The 21289-nt window shown below is 44.9% G+C and overlaps 1 protein-coding gene across 1 annotated transcript in view; it reads left to right on the top strand.

Moving 5' to 3' along the window:
- SCARF1 (scavenger receptor class F member 1) overlaps positions 1–21088 on the top strand; it is a 151962-nt gene extending 130874 nt beyond the window's left edge. The window contains exons 9-12 of the mRNA XM_088453847.1: positions 5418–5541; positions 10597–10721; positions 15011–15148; positions 19609–21088. Coding sequence (XP_088309973.1) covers positions 5418–5541; positions 10597–10721; positions 15011–15148; positions 19609–20666 — 1445 coding nt within the window. The 3' untranslated portion in view covers positions 20667–21088. The remainder of the gene's footprint in view (positions 1–5417; positions 5542–10596; positions 10722–15010; positions 15149–19608) is intronic.
- Positions 21089–21289: the final 201 nt, after the last annotated feature.

Raw genomic sequence — 21289 nt, 5'->3', positions numbered from 1 at the left:
CTATGTGGTGTCTCTCTTTCCGGCCGACACAAGCCTGCAGAGGTGCAAAGACCTGCTGGTGAACACACTGTCAGCTGAAGCGGAACGTGACACGTCAACGGCTCCTTCTTCATTTTCTCCCGCAACTGGGGCTGCCAGGAAAAAACTTAGGTATCCTAAGCAACCCGCTGGCGGTGATGCAGGGCAGGCAGGACCAAGTTTGGACATCTGGTCCGGACTGAAGGACCTGGCAACAATTTCTGACATGTCTACTGTCACTGCATATGATACTGTCACCATTGACAGAATGGTGGAGGATTACATCGGTGACAGCATCCAAGTAGGCATGTCAGACAGTCCATACCTGTACTGGCAGGAAAAAGAGGCAATTTGGAGGCCCCTGTACAAGCTGGCTCTATTTTACCTGAGTTGCCCCCCCTCCAGTGTGTACTCCGAAAGAGTGTTTAGTGCAGCCGGGAACCTTGTCAGCGAAAGGCGTAGGAGGTTGCTTCCACAGAATGTGGAGAAGATGATGTTCATCAAAATGAATTATCAGCTCTTCCAGGCAGACCAGCCTCCAGAAGGTACAGAGGGACCTGTGGTGGTGGATTCAAGTGGGGACGAGTTAATACTTTGTGAGGATGAGGATGTACACACTGAAGAGGGTGAGGAATCGGTGGATGAGGAGGATGAGGATGACATCTTGCCTCCGTAGAGCCAGTTTGTGCAGGGACACATTAATTGCCAGCTTGTTTTGTGGGGGCCCAAACGAACCAATCATTTCAGCCACAGTTGTGTGGCAGACCCTGGCGCTGAAATGATTGATTTGTTAAAGTGTGCATGTCCTGTTTATACAACATAAGGGTGGGTGGGAGGGCCCAAGGACAATTCCATCTTGCACTTCTTTTTTTTCTTTGCATTATGTACAGTTTGGGGCCTAGTTTTTCTAACTGCCATCCTGTCTGCCACTGCAGTGTCACTCCTAGATGGGTCACGTGTTTGTGCCGCCCACTCGTGTCGCTTAGCATAGTCATCCAGCTACCTCGGTGCAACCTTTTGGACATGAAAACACTATTGTGAGGTGTGAGGTGTTCAGAATAGACTGGAAATGAGTGGAAATTAAGGTTATTGAGGTTAATAATAGCATAGGAGCAGAGAAACCAACAAATTCTGTGATTTTAGCTGTTTTTATGCTTTTTAAAAAAAAAATACAGATCCAAAACACAAAACCCAGAACCCAAAACACGGAAGGGTGGTTTTGGCAAAACCAATCCAGATCCAAAACACGAAGAAAGATCCAGATCCAAAACCAAAACACAAAACACGAAAAGTGGCCGGTGCACACCCCTAGTCGTAATGCGCATGCGCCAACCAGTCATTGCGGTCGGAAATCGAGCGCTCGCAAAATAGCGAGTGCCTGCTAATTTGAGTGACAGGAGGAGGCGTTTGTGGGTGGTAACAAGGGAATGTGCTTGAAAACGGGGAGTGGAGATCCGAACGCAGGTATGCCAAACGGTCAAAACGGGCGTTTTAAGGGTGTGCATAATTAACAAAGCAGCGTCATCGACCTCGTCACTTGGAAAATCCTACCACAAGCACTGCGAGCAGTTGAGACGCCTTTCGATGTACTCGATTAATCAAATAAATAGCGGAGATGATGTAGGATGCGAGCGGCCAGGGGGCGTCTTTACAAAATAGCAAGCGCATGTTTCGTTCGCTCGCTCAGACATAGAGGCGTCAACAGACCGCAAAGAGCGAGCGCTCAATTTAAATAGCCGGCCCCTTTTTCTGAACGAGCGAGCGCAAATAGCGTCCGGCTCTGAAGCAGGCCCATAATGCATTCTGCATATTTTCATTTGTGGGAGCTTCTAGACACTGAGGAATGCCATCTTTAATCAAATAATAATTAAACTCAATGGGGCTAGTGTAGAGTTGCCCACAAGTCAGTTTTGTGGATGGCACAAACACAAATAGTAAAATGTAAATAAAGTAAACAGCAAATAAAACACTGAGGGCATTGCTAACTAATCAGTGTTACTTAGATTTTCGTTAAAAGGCTTGAAAACATTTTTCATGCAAAATTCACACAATTTCTTAGTGTTTTGCTGACAAACGCAGCATCTACCTTGAGTGGTAGATGACACGTAATAGCCGCTGGATGATCCGGAAATGTCCATGCATACTGGGACCACCTTTTTTTTTTTTTGCAAAACATTGAGTCCAACTTTCATGGCAACAGTGGCAACTTTAATGCTGGGTACTGTTACGGTTTTCATAGGATACCCTGCATATACCCCCACAACTCAACAGTCGAGGTCTTCTGCCACTAACTGCCACCCATTGTTCCCTTAGAACTAGGAACGTTCACCGGTACTTAGGCGACCGCCTAGACTTAAACTCGGAATTAACACAGATCTCCCAGGAGTACCAGAATAAAATATGACACCAACGAGGGTCGGTAGCTGAGATGCGGCTAGTGCAGCACTGGTGGTATAGATGCGGTTAATGTAGCATTGGTGGTATAGATGCGGCTAATGTAGCAATGGTGGTATAGGTGCGGCAATTGCCGCTGCTGGAACTAATGTGGCTGGTATAGCCTGTGGAATTGATGCAGCTAGTAGCTGGTAGAATTGACGTGGCTGGTATAGCCTAACAAATTGATGCATCAAGTAGCTGGTAGAATTGACGTGGCTGGTATAGCACTGGTGGTAGAGATACGGTTAATGTAGCACTGGTGGTATAGATACGGTTAATGTAGCACTGGTTGTATAGATACGGTTAATGTAGCACTGGTGGTATAGATACGGTTAATGTAGCACTGGTGGTATAGATACGGTTAATGTAGCACTGGTGGTATAGATGCGGCTAATGTAGCAATGGTGGTGTAGATGCGGCTAATGTAGCAATGGTGGTGTAGATGCGGCTAATGTAGCAATGGTGGTGTAGATGCGGCTAATGTGGCAATGGTGGTATAGATTCGGCTAATGTGGCAATGGTGGTATAGATGCAGCTAATGTGGCAATGGTGGTATAGATGCGGCTAATGTAGCAATGGTGGTATAGATGCGGCTAATGTAGCAATGGTGGTATAGATGCGGCTAATGTGGCAATGGTGGTATAGATGCGGCTAATGTGGCAATGGTGGTATAGATGCGGCTAATGTGGCAATGGTGGAACTAATGTGGCTGGTAAAGCTTGTGGAATTGATGCAGCTAGTAGCTGGTAGAATTGATGTGGCTGAATGTCGAGGTGCGGCTTGGTTAGCCGTGGTGTGGCTACTAGAGCCGGAGGATATGATATGGCCTGGTGACCGAGGTGCGGCTTGGTTAGCCATAGTGCTGCTACTAGAGCCGGAGGATATGATGCAGCCTGGTGACCGAGGTGCGGCTTGGAGAGATGCAGGTACAAAGTCCAGAAACAGGAACGAGAAGGGCACGTACTGAGACGAGAAGGGCACGTACTATAGCCGGCAAAACCATGAGGCTACTGTCAGGTATAAAAAAGGAAAAGTTCCCGCACGGCAGGCGGAAGTGGTAGATGTGGTCACTGAAGTGCCAGAGAGTGACTTGCGACTTGTAACAGGTACACACTGGCCGATATATTGGTCGATCAATTGATCGGCCAATACATCTGCTGGCCGTCAGCCAGTGTGTATTGACGATATGTCTGTGAACAGCGTCGTTCACAGACATATCGCATTGGCTGTGCTGCACAGCCGATGGACAGCTATGTCTCTGTCCATCGGCAAGTGTGAACGGGCGGTCTGCAGACCGCCCATACACACACAGTGGCAGTCGCGGGGAGGAGGCGGCCACTCTCCTGACCTGCCTCCCTGCCAGCGGGACCCGCGGCCGCCAGATAGATGATGGTCGTTCAGTGAGTATGAACGACTGTCATCTGCAGATATGTTTCAGGTGAAAATCTAAATGGCTTCAGGCTTCCTATGAGCCTAGCGCATGATAATGCAATCTCCAAGCAGCAACTACCATAATTAGCCCATTTGCAAACAGATTCCACCAGCATTTTTTTTAACAGAAGAAAATCCATTTAGTACTCCAAACTGCATGTGGAACACTGACATTCAAAGAAACACAGATGGAATATTATGTATCACCCCTTTTCAAACAAAAACCCATCTCCAACTCGTTGTTTCCCGGGTCCAGCCCTTCACATCAGACCCGGGACTTCCGTGCCCGAGTTTTCCGGCGTTACAGTGGAAACTTGAAGATGATGTCTTCTCCATCGTTGCTTGGGTCCATCGTTACACTACATTGTTACCCGGGTGTTTCCTGAGTTCAACCCTGGTAGCAACCAGGGTCGGGTTTCCATGGTCACTCGACTCGGATTATTTTTCAAGGACCCTTTTACACCAAGCCATGACCCAGTAATACCCCGGGTTATTGTGGCAGTGGAAATAGGGTATTACATAAAACAATGTTTTATGCATACAAATACGTGGCAAACACTACACAATAGAACTATCACAGGCATGGGACACCAATTGGAATTCCACATGCACAATAGGAGCTAGAAGCAAATGCTACTAATTGCACGTTTTTTTTTCTGACATTTCAAGAAGCAGCAGATTGAATAATACACAACATTATTCAATAATATTTCATTATATGTTACAACATGCCTTCTACACGATGTATTTCAAATGTCCAGCGGCTTAAACAAATATTCCAACAGTTACAGCTTCATAGAGCCGATGTTCCATTTGCGGAACGTTGATGGATAAAAGGTTAAAAAATAAAATGTGAATCTGCTTTCCTGCAGCAGACCAAATGCAAATATTGAATATATAATGTGATTAGGCCGTAACAGCTACACTAATAATGGCACTGTTATTAGTGGGAGTGATCAAGACACACTTAGCCAATCAGAAAACTCTTGAATATTGTGCATATTTTGCACCACAGGTCGAGCACCCTTGAGGTATATGTCTACTGAGAGGTATATACATCTCTGCCTGTGAGCGTTTGCCAGAACGTACCTTTAATGTACCCATACTTGCTAACTTTTATTTTTTACCCTTTGGGAAAGTACTCAGAGGGTACATGCAGGTGATCACTGTGTGTGGGGTGGGCAGTATGCGTATTAGCACTTTCCAGTCCCCTACCCCCCATCAGGGGATTGTAAAGAGGGGCTCTAGGAGTTGGGCAGGATGCAGGAGCTTAACCTATTAATCCTGGAGTCTTGGGAACATTCAGGGAAAGTATGCTTCCGTCTTCCAAGCTCTGGCTCTCTATGCATAGGAAGCCGCACATATGGATTTATTCATAAGCACAGTACGAAAAATTTGTTTTTTATGCATAAAAAAAATTAAATAGAAAAAAATTGCTTTTAGTTCACATGACTAACCTGATGTATAGATAATGTTTGACTAGTAGTAATTAATGCTGACAGGCCTATTTAATCGTGTATGTTCCTCCATAGCATCAAGTCAAAGAGGAGCAATAATTGCCGGGGCACTTGTTCTTCTGTGTCTGATATTCATCCTCTGCTGCTGTTGCTGCTGCTGTTGTTGCTGTGGGAATAACCAGCTTGAAAGTAAAGACAGGTAATGAATATGCATTATATCCAAATCCTCCAAATGCAAATCATAGTGGGAGGTTCCTCCATACATTTCCATTTCAGTTTATATTTATTAAAATGCCTCTGTCTTCTATACTCAATAGAGGCAGCTTCTACTGTTTGAGGGCTGAACCACTTCATGAGAATGCAGCCATTCTCTTTGTGTCACTGATTAGAAGAAAATCAATAGACTTTCCATGAATACTGGTTCAGCCCACAAAATGTCTGCCTCCATAAAACTCAATTTCATGTTCTAGTGATTTGTGAAAACTGCTGCACAGGAAATAAAATACTTGTAAGCTATAGGGGCCTATTCATCATAACTAAAGTTTCCCAGGAGGTAATTAGGTTTAGAACTCGCATGGAGTTCTACCTAATTACCGGAGGAATTCATCATTCCTCTTCCCCATAACTATCTATTCCAAAAAGCTGTCACTTTTGCCGCGATGACAGCTTTTCGGGAAATAGATAGTTATCCCTATCTACACTAACTTATCGCAGCTGGAAGCAGTGCTGCCCATGCGCTATTATATCTGTAAAACCAGCGCATGCGCAGCACTGCCTACAGATGCGGTAAGTTTGTGTCCCCCCCCCTCCGCTCACCTGCTCCCTCCCCCCCCCGCTCACCTCCCCCTCGTTCAGAACTTACCTGCTCCCGCAGCAGCCTCCGGCTCCGTCTGCTATGCGGTCATGTGGTCTCCCAGCAGAGCACAGTACTGTTTAGAAAAAAAAAATATATATATATATATATATATATTTTTTTTTTTTCTAAACTTTATTGTGTTCTGCTGGTAGAACACATGATCGCATAGCAGACGGAGCCAGAGGACGCACCAGGGCGCCGGAGGGAGACGTCGGGGGACCTGCACAGCTGGAAGCAGGTAAGTGTTACCTGCTATTCGCCACCTCACAGTGGCGAATAGTAACTACATCAAATTCCGAAAATACATAATTTTCAGAATTTGATGAATACCATAATTTACATATCCCCATACTAATGTACTAATGTATGGAGAGTGTGGAAATTAACGCAGGGGGACTTAGCAAGGAGATATCAGTGTTATCTCCTGTGCTAAGTGTCATCATGAATACTAAAATAACGTTAATTAAGGAAAATGTCCTTAAAAACGTTATTTTAGTGTTGATGAATAGGCCCCATAGGTTCTGATTTTAGGTGCACGCTATTACAGCCACAGTTGCGATGTCTTGCAGAGTTGCAGCAGCGGTAATAGGCAAATGCTTTGTTTCAGCTTTCCCATTGTGCACTAGCACCAGCCCAACTTTGCACCCCTGAGACGCCCTCTTTCAATGCTCGAGGACAGTGTAACTCCACTGGACCATTGCATCCACCATTGAAACTTGCACTAGCCTACCGCTGGCGCAGCGTCTCCTTCTGAACACCCATTTTCAGGGAATACCCGCAAATATTAAGGGTCCCCTAAATGTATGAAGGAGGGGCAGCAGTAGATATCTCCATATGTGTTGTGTTGTGTAAGTTTCTGTGAGGACTGCAAAGCTGTCAGATTTACCAAGCTCCAGCCCCATTAGGATAACGCCATCAACAGATCAACAGTTGCCTATGGGATATGATTTCACAAAAAATTACCAGGAGAGGGTTCCTTCCCGGCAATGGCCACCACGCATGCGTGGTCTGCTGACTGTGCCTGTGCAGAACGGCCCTAGCTCCTGATATAAAAGGTAAATGATTGTATTTGCGATCATTACACTTCTTTACACATCGCAAGGATGGGTTCCTTTCAGAGCCCGTGTCTCTGCATGTGATTTTTAATACATTTGGGCAAATGTGAATTTCTTATTGCCGCGAACAGTAAATAAGCCCATAACTAGTGTAATATGTATTTTTTAACACTATAACGTGACATAAATAGTCCAAAAAAGCAAAAACATAGTTTACAGGGTGTTTTTTTTTTAGATATTTTTAAAATAAGTTTAGTGGTAAAATGAAATTGAAATTAAACTTCCAGCCAGCAAATCTGCAGCAGCCTGCCACCTAGTGGTAGCCAAACAAACAACATGACGAAGTAGGAGAAATGTCTGCAAAGTTTTCAGTGGTGTATACTCCCGTATGTCTGCTGCCTTCATCTTTCTCTGGGCCTGATTCAGCAGCAGACACAATTTCAATATTTTCACAAATCGAGCGATTGTTTGCTATTGCACATGTGCAAACACTGCACTGCGCACGTGAAGCAGTTGCATTGCCATTATATTTGTTTCAGAGGAACCATTCGCAAAGTGAGTGGCAGGTGGGCAGCATTTGGGAGTGGTAATGGGGGTGGTTAGAAAAACCCAGACGTTTCTGACCGTTTAAACTAGAGATGTGCGCTGACCACCGTGTTTTGGTTTTGGATCTGGATTCATCTTCGTGTTTTGGTTTTGGATCTGGATTCATCTTCGTGTTTTGGTTTTGGATCTGGATTCATCTTTGTGTTTTGGTTTTGGATCTGGATTCATATTCGTGTTTTAGTTTTGCAAAAGCATCCTCAGTTGTTTAGGTTTTAGAAATATATATTTTTTTAAATGATAAAAAGTTTATTAAAACAGCTAAAATCATGTAATTTTTGCAATCAAAAACTCTAAACCGGTATGGAACACAGATCTGTCCTCATATCTTCCCAGGCTGCTTCAATTGTTTTGGTCCAGAGAATCTTCTCTGGTTGAGCCTTCCTAAGGGTTTCGGTCAGGGGTAAAGCTCTGGATGCAAAATTTGGAATGAAACAGTGGTAATAGCTTAGCAACCCAAGGAAAGTTGTCATTTGTTTCTTGGTGGAGGGTCTTGGCCAGGACTGAATCGCCTCCACTTTCCACAGTTGGGGTATCACTTGCCCATTACCAATCACATACCCAAGGTAATTGGCCTCTGAAAGTCCAATGGTACACTTGGTTGGATTAGCCGTAAACCCATGCTGTCGTAAGCTACTTGGCACTTCTTGGACTTTGGGTAAGTGTTCTTCCCAATTTTCTGTATAGATAACAATGTCATCTAGATATTCTATAGCATACCCCTGATGTGGCCTCAGCAGGTGATCCATGGCATGCTGAAATGTCATTGGTGCCCCATGAAGGCCAAAAGGAAGCATTTTATATTGAAACAGGTCATCATGGGTCGAGAAGGCAGTCTTCTCCTTGGCGGTCTCACTTAGGGGAATTTGCCAATATCCCTTTGTGAGGTCCAGGGTCGTAAGATACCAGCTACTTGCCAGATTTTTTACTAATTCGTCCACCCGTGGAAGCGGGTATGCGCCAAACCTGGAAACCTGATTCAGCTGCCTAAATTAATTGAAAAAACATATGGCTCCTGATGGCTTGGAGACCAACACAATAGGACTTGACCAGTTACTGCTGGACTCCTCAATGACCCCAAGTTGGAGCATCTCTTTCACCTCTTGCTGGACTGCTTGCTGCTGCACCTCAGGGATGCGATATGGTCGCTGCTTTAAAACCACTCCTTCAGGTGTATTTATCTTGTGCTCTACTAAGGCAGTGCACCCTGACAGGGAAGAAAACACATCCTGATTATTGCAAACTAAAGCTTCCGCTTCTTTTCGCTGTATTGCTGACAAGGTGTCCACCAGCGGAACTTCTGTAGGGCAAAGCAAACTAGAATGGCCCCCAGGAGCCTGAGGGGTGGCAGTTGATAATTCACATAGATATTTTTATCACTTTTCTAATTATTTGTTTATTATTTATGTCTTTTTAATTATTTCTCATTTCATTAACACTTATTGATTTATCTTTACACATCTATTCTTTACACTTCACTATCACCTTTTTTCCCCTTTTCGTGTGATGCCCTGGGGATGGTCCTTGGCTGGAATTTTTTGGGGTACCTTGCTTCTTGGACGTGAACCCCTTAATGTTAGGGACGCCAGTATAGAGGAACCTTGACGATGGCCTGGCGCTTATTCATATATTTGCAATGTATGTAACTAATACATCTGAATCTCTATTATCATGTAGGATTTAGGTATGTTTTGTTGATATTGCTGCAGTGTGCTGGAGGGCAAATCCCTCTTTTTTTTCAATAATAATAATATAATTGTTATTTCAACATAAACACTATGGTGTATATGGAATAGGTTACAAGTTTTGTGGAGCGGTAATTATTTTGATAGTCTCGGCTGTAGGTTTTAAATCGACAATTTAAAAGGCAAAACCAACCTGGTTTTGCTTTTTAAATGATTGCCGCTTTAATTGTACAGGTGTTGAGGTGAAGTCGCTCAAATTGTACTGCTTCATAGTAATCGCAACCTATTACATATACCCCTCTATCATCAATACTTATCTTGTACTTTTCTTATCATATCAACGGTTTCTGGGAATCATGTCTGGCTGTCTGAGAGCATTGGAGAGAGATCAAGTGGAGAAGTTGCCCAAAGCAACCAATCAGCTTCTGTCACTTATCTAGCACAGTCTATTTAATGACAGTTAGAAGCTGATTGGTTGCTTTGGGCAACTTTTCCACTTGATCTCTCTCCAAGGCTTGTTACATCTCCCCTAGACTCTGCTAAATGCATGCTGTTTAACATAGAGACTAAGGGGTCTATTTACTTAGCCTTGGATGGAGATAAAGTTAACGTAGATAAGGCACCAGCCAATCAGCTCCTAACTGCCATGTCACAGGCTGTGTTTGAAAAATGACAGGAGCTGGTTGGCTGGCGCCTTATCTCCGTCACCTTTATCTCCATCCAAGTCTTAGCAAATAAACCCCTAACTGTAGCTAAAGCTATCACTTTACTTCCTGGTTCCCATCTGGCTTTTTCACTGCCCATGAACGGCCATTAGGCCATATAGCTACAAAACAAATCCCAGTGACTATGGAAGGTAGTAGCTATGTAACACCCATAGGTAACACAAGCTAACACCATCCTCAGAGGGAAACTTACAGATAATAAGCTTATCAGAAAACTATGGGGATGGCTGCTGCAATCAAATTAGTGCTGATGGCAGGAGGGTTTCACAAGTAGACCCCTTATAGTTTGTGATTATTACAGTTCTTTATGTGCTTTATCTATTATTGCAGAGTATCTACTGGAGATGGAGGTTGTTTATCGCGGATGAAGCACAATTTCCAGGGGGCCTTGGTGAACATTAGCTCCCTCTTACCATGCTGTTCCTTAGGCAGCACTAAGGTTTCCTGGGTTACTGGTAAGATAGATAAATCGAGCATATACACATAGATTAATAAATCGAGAATATACACATACTTTATCACTCTTTACTTACTCTGAAAAGAGAAACATGTTGTTGTCTATTTTGATTTATTGATATTATAAAAGTGAAATTAATTGTCCATAGAAAATGATATTTTCACTTGGCATTTACCAAGCTATAATGGTTGAACAAGTCATCCGTCAGTCACAGAATGACCTTTCAGGTCTCATTTCCAAATGCAGCTATTACCCGATACTCAGGTCTCATCTGTTTATAAATAGTACAAAATGGATTTTCCATCACTAGCAACAGCAGGTCCACCATATAATATGATTCTGATGTTACATTATTTTCCTACACCTACTAAACAGGACCGGAATGATATACAAACATTATATAAGCCTACTAATGATTATGGTCTAGTGTGTTCTTTAGATACTAAAACCCATTAACACAGGACATTTCCTTTGTTAATGATGAGGATTAAATGCAGTGCTTTACACTGTAACTTGATTAAATAAATTCATCCCTCCTTCTAATAATTATATATCCAAATGCCACTGCCCACTGGTGGTTGTATACATGTATTGTGGCATTTCCCTGAATTGTTTTTGAAATTTTCAGATGCTTTACTCCCAGAGATGACTGTTGAGTAGACAAACAAGTGATCAGAAGCGACTTGTTTCAGGAAAGAATGCTATAGTCAGTGGCATAGCTGGGGAGGGGGCTGCAGGAGGAGTGCTGCTCCCCCTGATGAAAAAAACTTGAAGATGGAGCCTATGTGAGAGGGGAACCTATCAGTGCAGGGTCACCCGGAGGCTGGGTACTTTAGTCTGAGAACGAAGAACTGAGGAGGGGTAGGCGGATAGGCAGGTGCAGGGGCAGAACTATCGGGGGTACAGCAGGTTCATTGCACTGGGAACTAAGGAGCCCACCGCTGCCCAGGCCAGCAACATGTTTCCCCTGGCCGAAGTCGCCTGGTCATTATTGCAGATTTCACCTGACCAATTAGGAGCCACTGGTACGACGTCGCACCCGGGAGTGGTAACAGGCAGTGGGTAGGAGACTAGTACTACAGTACAGAATGTGGTGTGCTTCAGACATCCGTGCTGTTCATCGGATGGGATGAGGCCACTGGGAGAGATGCGTGCAGCCTCTCCCTCTAATCCACTACCCCCTCCTGTCATCAACTGCGTCACCCTGTCACCCCCTACATCCCCTGTCACTCACTGCCTTCCTCGTCACCCACTGCCTTCCCCTGTCACACACTGCCTCTCTCTCTCACTCCTGCCTTATCTCTCCGTTACAGCGACAGGGTGCACTATCGACATATTATGAACTATGGGTGATTCCGGGGAGGAGGCCCAATGCATATTTCTACACCTCGGCCCACCACTTGCAAGTTCCGCTACTGGGCATTTAGGCAGATGAACCATGACTGTTATCTCAGCCACTGCTAGGCTGTGTGTACTGTAGTGCGGTCACCACGATACTGTGTGCACTATATGGCAGTTACTGAGATGCTGTGTGTACTGAATGATGGGCACTGAAATGCTCTGTGTATGGTATGGTGGTCACTGTGATGCTGTATGTACTGTATGGCGAGTACTGTGATGCTGTGAGGTACTGTATGGTGGTCACTGAGATCCTCTGTATACTGCATGGTGGTCATTGAACTGCTGCGTGTGCTGTATGGAGGTCACTGCAGTGCTGTGTGTACTGTATGGTGGTTACTGTATTGCTGTGTGTACTGTATGACGAGCTCTGTGATGCTGTGAGTACTGTATGGCGGTCACTGCGATCCTATGTATACTGTATGGTGGTCATTGCAATGCTCTGTGTACTGTATGGTAGTCACTGCGATGCTGTGTGTACTGTATGACGGTCACTGGAGGCTCAGTTTTCTGTATGGCGATCCCTATGGAGTTCTGGCTGTATTGCTTTATACTATTTTTGTGGAGTGTATGTGCATGGGTATAAATGTAATGTCAAGAGTAATTACTGATGTAATTTGGATGCAAATAATGTATTTAGATGTTGATACTTACATTTTTAAACACCTAGTCCTGGGGTGGCTATTTATATAACTTTGCACCCCTCATGTCAAAAGCTGGCTACACCACTGGCTATAGTACTATCATTTCTCCATTCCACATTAAAAAAAAATAAAAGAATAAATACATTTATTTTCGAATATCATTCAAAAATCTGTTTTGGAACATATTATATAACCAACTCAATCTACTATATTCTACTATATGCAATTGTATTCCCCTGCCTTGTTTAGAACATCACTCCACACTGACAAGTAAAGGGGTTGTTATACATAAACATGCCCCTAATGTTGGTTTGCACAGTGTTGGTGCTGGTGAATGAATCATAATGAGTCGAGTCATATTCCACAATATAGAGCTTTAACGCTGCCTCCTCTTCCAAGCTCTCCCAGCCAATCTCCATGGAAACCAGTGGTTGGCACTAAGCACCAGGTATGTGTACAACCTGCTGTTTCCTAATCAGTCATGGAACAAGGTTCAAACATTAAACACATCTTATTATGTTCGGTTTTGCATTTTACTGAGTTCATTTCTGCATGATGCCATTATCTATATACTGTAATAAGCAAGAAAGTGTGTGTGTCTGTCTGTCTGTCCTTTATGAACAACCACAGTTTTGTACCTAGCTCCACCAAATTTGACATGGTAGTGTAGTTTGACCAGGATTAGGTTTTTGCCTAGGTTTTAACATCGACAGGGCCACACACTGTCACACAATCCCATCAAACTGAGACACTCTTAAATTACGCAGGTTCTGGGGCTGAAGGGCTGGCTTCATACACATACTGTCACAGCATAATCAATCCATACTCTTTTATTCTGGCAAAAGCTTAGCATATGGAGATTACAAACAGCAGGGGAGAATGATTGCAGCCACACACTGCCACTGTGGGCAGGCCCCCTTCCGTTCGTAAATGGGACTTCAGTCCCAGCACTCCCCCACTGATGGCAGCCCTGCTAGACATGGTCTTCAATGTTGATCTGCAGAGTGATTTCAGAGGTGATTCAGCTGCGGATGCAGTGACGGGGATCATGCAGATTCTCGATTATCGGGAATCTGTGCATGCGCCTGACCCGTACTGTGCATGTGCAGTACAGGTCTGCGATACCACATGCAAACCGGCAGCAGACTGTCAGTGATTAACTGCTGCCATGTCTGGGTGGGTAGCAGGCGGCGACGGCCTCTGTCTCCCAAAATGAAGATGTGTTGCTGCCATTGGGGGGGCAATGGAGAGGCGAAGATCTCTGTTTGCGGATGGAGATTTTTCTGGCCTCTTTTACTGTTTTGCGGCAGCCGTAACACCTCCTGCTTGCATTCAGGGGTGCAGAGAGGGGGGGGGGGCGGGTATAGTAATTACCCGGGCCCGGGCTTGCTTGAGGGGCCCGGCAACGCTCTCCCCCCCTCTTACATCACAGCAGCTAAGCACACACTGCTGTGTGCTGGGCTGCACTGGGAGACTGCTCGCGGCTGCTATGAAGCAGCCACAGCAGTCTCCTATGTCTGTGGGGGGAGCAATCAAGCTGATCGTGCTCCCCACTGGTTATGCGCTGGGCTGAGGGGGCTCACTGCACCCCCCTCGTCAGCGCGCAGCAAAGCTTTTTTTTAACCTAAGGGGGCGTGGTAATGCCTCCTGCGATTTGGCCACGTCCCTTTTATGCGGGCCCGGCGTGGCTCTTGGCAGGCCTGGCTGCATTACCCTATTACTGCACTCGCAGCTAGCACCGTCCACAGCTGAATCACCACTTGTTCTGCAGTGATTTCTGAAACTTAAGTGAGTTTGGAAGCTATACTAATTTTTGTTCTATAAAGTCAATCTGCTCCTGATATACCCCATTCCAAACGGTATGAGTATACGCTGCCTGCACTGTCATTTACTCCTAATTTGCATAGTTATCCAGGTTATAGGTGAGGACAATGTGAAAAAATGAAGGCTGCATGTGTACTTCAGGGTACAGTCCTCAACCGGGCAATGCCGGGTATCCCAGCTAGTGAGCAATATTTCTCTACAGAGCATTGATAAATATAGGGCTCTAAGTGATATTCTTAAACTAAATATGTAGTAACAAGCTCTCCCCTAATGTGTTGCATCGCTGACATAACACTGTTCTGCAGTGAAAGGTGTGACAGTGAATAAAGGCAGCACATACCTAGATATGACAAGCTGCATCATATAGAGCATGTTATATAATAAGAAGCCAATTTTCTCTTTACCTCGCTTTATCTTCCAGTTTCCCATCATGACACAGAACTTGCCATCAACCACAGCTTCATTGAATCGCCGTCCACCGGCTGGTTGTCTGAAAACTCATTTTCATCATTTGAGTCAGATGAAGAAGGTCCAGTCTACTGTGTTCCCCCAAGAGAAGGTGACTGCAGTTTTTTTCTGTCCACTACACATGGAAATCCTAAATGATATGGAAACAAGAAGATACATCATAATGTTAAGAGGGGTTGGGTATGAAAAACCGGCTGTCGGGATGCCGGCTGTCAAAATGCCAACAGTGGCATCCTGATGCTTGGTATCCCAACAGGGGTCGGGTAAATATACTATCCGTCCCCCCTTCTCCCCTTAACCCTCCCTTCTTGCACCCTAACCCTCCCAACCTCGTACCCTAACCCTCCCAATTAGTGCCTAAACCTAACCCTCCCCCCTTGGTGCCTGACCCTAAACTTCCCCAAAAGCCTAACCCTAACACCCCGTGGTGCCGAAAGATAGAGATTCTGGAGCCATATTTTCTGCTTACAGGATCGCAATCTCCCACACGCCCCAAAACCTATAGCGACATGCCTGCATTGTTGCTGCCACTTCCCCATTACCTCCTTTCAGCGTTCCCTGACTGTCAGTTACAATGTGGGAAAATAGTCGCTGTGACTGCTGACGGTAATGTCATTTGACGCATGTGCAGTGCAATTCAGACGCATGCGCAGACCACCGGTAAATGTTCAACTGCACACCAGTAGACCTGGGCTCTCATACACGTAATGCTGCCCATCCACTAGGCGATTAAACCTAGCGATGGAGCGATAACTACCATCGCTTGGTAATCGCCCGCAAATCGTGCAGTAAAAGGTTAAAAACGACCAGCGATGCGCGCGCCCGCTGGTCCTTTTTTACATCAATCATCAACCTGACGACCGCCCTCAGGTTGCTATGTTCGGGGATGATTGACCTGCATAAACTGAACGTCTGAACGTTCAGTGCATGCAGTTCACCCCGCGGGAGACGACGGCGTCGTAATTGTGCCATCGTCCCCCGCTTCGCCTAGTGGATGGGCAGCTTAAATCAGGTACATACTTCATCATACTTGCTTTTAAATTTTGTTATAAAATTATCTGCTATTTATATTATTATTATTATTATTAATAACATACATAAAACGGAACAAAAAAATAAATAAATGCACACAAGAACACAAATGGTAGGAAGGGCCCTGCTCGTGAGAGAGCTTACATTCTAAATGGAACAGGGCAACACAAAAAAACAGGAGAAGCAATTGTGGTTTTCAAGGGTCTATTTACTAAGCAGTGTTAGGAGACAGAGTGAAAAGTGATAAGGTGCCAGCCAATCAGCTCCTAACTGCCATCTCACAGGCTGTGCTTGAAAAATTAAAGGAGCTGATTGGCTGGCACCTTATCACTTTTCACTCTGTCTCCTAATACTGCTTAGTAAATAGACCCCTCAGACAGGGAATTGGGACAACAGCGAGGCATACTGTACCTCCCAACATCGGGCGATGGTGATTCAGTACAGGTGGCTTGGCTGCAGAATTTCGGGGGCGTGGCTGCATCATAGTAGGGGTGGTCGCACCACATGGTGGGCATAATTATGCCACCTGGAGGATGTGGCCAGACCCCAATCTGTTTTTCACATAAAAAAACTTCCCAATGCCAACCTACCACAAATTATGGTGAACATCCTGATGGCAATACAGTCCTGGGACAATTGGGAGGTATGTATCAGTATGAGTAGTATAGATGGAATAGAGTAAGCTCTAATAATGTTTTTTTTCATAGAGCCTCATAGGAAGCTCCATAAGTAGATAGCTGCAAATCTTAAGAGGTGGTCTCGGGAGACCCGAAAAGAAATCCCAGATAAGCAGGGCTAATTGAATCTGGGCCTGCGATTAATTAGCACCTGTTCAGTTAATGGGGCTAATTGAATCGCACCCTAAAGCTTATTGCCCACAGCAACCAATCAGATTCTGTCTACCATTTTCCATGGGCAACAGCAGGAATGTAGAGAACTGCCACGGGCTCGGGTACTGAGGGGTCGTGCCCAAATCCGGGGGAGGTGTGGCCACACCACCTCAAAAGAAAATAAAATAAAAACAGATTTCCCGACTGCACAGGGAGGAGGGGGCATCGGTGGTCACACAGGAGTAGAATTGTCCCCCTAGCAACTGACCCGTGCCGGGCCACTCCAACAAGCCCGGGCTTGGGTATTTAGTGCCTTTAGTAAATCTACTCCTAGTAGTCTACTGTCACCCCCTTATCTTCGCCAGGAACCTCAGCAAGGAAATGGATTTTGCTGCAGCAGGCCATGGCCCTGAGACTTGCACCTCGGAGTGACAAGCTGGTGTGGTATAGAAGCGTGCTACATTAGTAATCAGAATAATGGCCATAACAAACTGAGGTCTGAAACACAGGAACTTATCTGGATACTGGAGCAAGGCTGGAAACTTATACGCTGGTGGTGAGAGGTGTTCAGAGCGCTGTCTAAATATAAGTGTAGAATTTTGAAAGTGAAATATTGATGATCTCAGTGACCACCAAACTACAACTTATGTTGGGTCCTATATGTAGCAGTTTCTAAGGTAGAGACGACAGGACCCTGAGAGAGACTGGATATGAGAAATGACCAAGGGCAGAGAGTGATACCTACATTGTCTTTGTTATTGACACTGAGGGAGAATTAAGGTGAGATGGTGACTCTGGGAGGAGGGAGAATGATAAGCTGATGATATGATGATGTACACAGTATTGTACAACTAGCACCTACTACAGGAAGAAAGAACGATAAACAGCAATAGTAAAAAATAGACATGTTTGCATGAGGACTTGCAGTTAAGTGTAGACCACTCATCGCCCGGGGTGAAGTTACATGTCAGTGTAGTAGGGCTACAGAACAGTATTGGTAGAAAACGCAAGTTCTCATGCACACATGTATAAAAGGCAGAGTGAAAGCAGAGCTGCTGATATCAGTCCTGCATGTGCAGATGCCCTTGTTTTCTGAGTTGCCCATGAGGATCCGCAGCATAAAAGACTGATCTAACACCAGAGAAGCAGTCCCAAATGTTTCCTAAAGACAGATACTAGTCTTAAACCACTGGGTCCCTGTGAAAGGCATTTGCTATCAGTTGAGTGCCGGGTGGTGAGAGGGCACAAAGCCAGGGGTGGCTCAAGGGGCGGACTTACACAGCTGCAACTTCCCAGGCTACAGTGCTCCAGGCTGCTGCCCTGACAGCCCACCCCTTGAGTCGCCCCTCAAAGGGAAACACCTAATGATTAATCTGAGTCTGTGTGTACTTCTACCTGGTCAGGTGACACGGCAGATGCTAGTAGTATATGCCTTAAAACTTTTCTCCCATTTGATCATCACTCAGAAACTGAAACAGTATAAAATAATGGGATGTAGTTAGGATACCAGCGGGCAGTATCCCGCCTGCCGATATCCCGGCATGGCACTAAAGATAGGCGTCAAAATCCAGATGGCTATCATTAGCCTCAACTACTAAATCCCGACAACAGGCTTACCGAACGAAGGTAAACCGGGTGTTTTAGCATGTAGCCGCAGGGGGTTGAGGGTTAGCATTAGGGACCCCCGAGGGACTGAAGGTTAGGGTAGGGAAAGGGCGGGTCAGGGTTAGGCACCTTCCCTGGAAGGTTAGATTTAGGGCGCGGGAAGGGAGGGTTAGGTTTAGGCACTAACAGGGTCGAGGTTAGGGTTAGGCACCCCTAAGAGAGGGATAGGGGTGGGAGAGGGGAGGGTTAGATGACTTACCTGCTGCATTCGGGATTCCGACCTTTCAGGCCGTCGCTGTCTGTATTTGATCCGGCGGCTAAACAGCATTACATACCGATTCCAAAATAATACTTGGCCTGAAATGTTAACTTTGATGAAACGTCTACAACTAAGCACATACCTAGGTCAGGTTTGTTCAATGAAAAGCATACAAATGATTTTATGTTCATTTTTTTAAATTTCTATATATATTTCCTTTATACCTAATTGTTTTTTCCATCCATCTATTTTACAGTTAAATTAATAGAGGAGGACTTATATGATAGAGGTTCATTACTATGCAATGTTGATGTTTTTGAGTGTGCATGCTTCTGGAGTCACCCTGCGCACGTGCTGTGATGGATTTACGATGGGGGTCTTAGTATTGGACAAAGAATGATTGGCATAGCGTTTGTGGGAGGTAATGGGGTGTTTGCGAATTAAACTCAGGTGTGTCGCAATTGCTTCACAGCCAGCGATTACGTCCTTGAACGCAGTGGTACTGACCATGGCGCCTTAGTTCTGACAGACATTCTAAGCAATCATAGGGTTGCTCAGAGGATTGATTGTGTGACAGGTGGCGGATAATAAACTCAGCTGATGGGCGTCCATGTACAAGTCCTGGCAGCTCTGACAATAGCATATCTCATTTGCAAAGAAGCAGCGGTCACAGGATTGTGTATACCTCTGCATCAGGCCAATACTACTACTGTAGGGTGCATGCACTAACTATGACTAGTACAGTGCGGGGCCAATCCTCAGTATAGTTATTTTGTAGAGTAACTTGACATGTGAATTAATACCTCCTATTGTTTTGTATTCTAGATATGTCTGTTGCCGACATAGATGGGTTTCAAGAAATAAGTTCCAAATGTAATGTGTTCCCGGACGCAATGGGTCTCAACACAGATGACATTTCCCTCCCATTTTCTATACCAAGGACCTCTAGCATTGCCAAAGCCAAAAGACCATCGGTGTCATTTGCTGAAGGAACAAAGTTTGAGAGCAGAAGGTCCTCTACCACTGACACACCCAATCTAGGCCGAAAGCCAAAACTTGCTATAAGTCTCCCAAAGCTGCCCTCTATACAGTCACAGGCCATAACCGGAGATGAATTACAGCAATGTCAGAGCAACAATGATAACTATGACCATATATGCTGTACTAAAAATCCAGAGGATCATCCAAAGCTCCAGAGAAGTGTGCCAATGGGGCGTCGGAGGACCATGTCCAATGCTCAAAAGTCATCTGTTAAAGCAGAAATAACAGAAACTGGCTTAAGAGAGAATAATATGGAAATTAAAAAGAAACTCCATAACATTTCAACTGTTTACGTGAGTGTTGGTCCTCCAAGAAAATGTTCTAAGTCCCGCCGAAAGTCAGAAGGCAATGTAGATGGAGCAGTGCAGGCTGTGCTGAAACGTTTTGGCAGTTTTCAAAAAGGGATCCCCAAACCTGTCAGGAAGAGTATGTTGCAGCACTCAAACCCCACACTCTCACAGCCAAAGTCCACTTGTGATGAGGACATAATAATCACACATAAAACCTCTTCTACGTCTTCCAGTGCTAAGATGCAGAGTAATCAAACGAAGAAGCCAGTTATTCCATTGTCTTCCATCCTTCGAGAAAATGTGTCTGAGGATGGTACAGAATGGACGGGCAGCTCTGATAAGCTGGATCACATGTACTCTAATGTGCACGATCCAGGGCTGTTGGCGCCAGCCCAAAATTCTGAGCACATTTACCAAAGCACATACGATACGGAAGATTCAGAACCAAAGTATGAAAACATAACTATATCAAAGAGCTTTGTGAACAGTGACCTGGAACAAAGTCCCTTATATGAAGATGCACAAATGAACTGTGAGAGTTCTAACTCTTGAAAGTTTATGTACATAACACAGAAATGAGCTGGTTGAGAGTTGCATACAGATGCGGATACGTTTTGTTGCCGCATCCGCATCTTTATGCTAATGCCGCAGTCGATTTTTTGAGAATACTGAGATGCCCACTTGCAGCGTCCTGCATTGGTGCAAATCCATCCCGGTGCATTTTTAGCCACCATCGGACGCACCTGCACCAACCCAAAGGTGCAGTTTCTCTATCTGAACATGGCGTCCTGTGTAAGCGGTTATGCATCTCTGTACACACTGCATACGGCATCACGTCCGCGTCTGCTTAGCCACTCCCATAAGGGACATTTAAGGAGTACCCTGGGACAATGGGGTAACCAAAAACTGTGACTGTGCATGTGTGTGTATATATATTTATCATGGATTGCATTTCTTGTTCTAGTACCAATAAAAGGAAGTTTCTTAAAGGTGAAGATGGTTCTACCTCAATAAAGCTTATTGCAAATGCAGTGACTAAGTGTATGGGCGTTCGCAAATCTAAGAAGAGGATATCAGGCCATGACAACTGTGTGGGAAATAATTTCCCAAAACAATTTGTTTAAAACGAACCTTCATCTAGAGCAGAGGTTCCCTAACTCGGGTCCCAGGACGCG

The sequence above is a fragment of the Taudactylus pleione genome, unplaced genomic scaffold, assembly GCF_031769625.1.
Source record: "Taudactylus pleione unplaced genomic scaffold, aTauple2 ptg000040l, whole genome shotgun sequence".
Taxonomy (NCBI): Eukaryota; Metazoa; Chordata; class Amphibia; order Anura; family Myobatrachidae; genus Taudactylus; species Taudactylus pleione.
The sequence above is the reverse complement of the archived record's forward strand: the minus strand, read 5'-3'. Positions and strand labels throughout refer to the sequence as shown.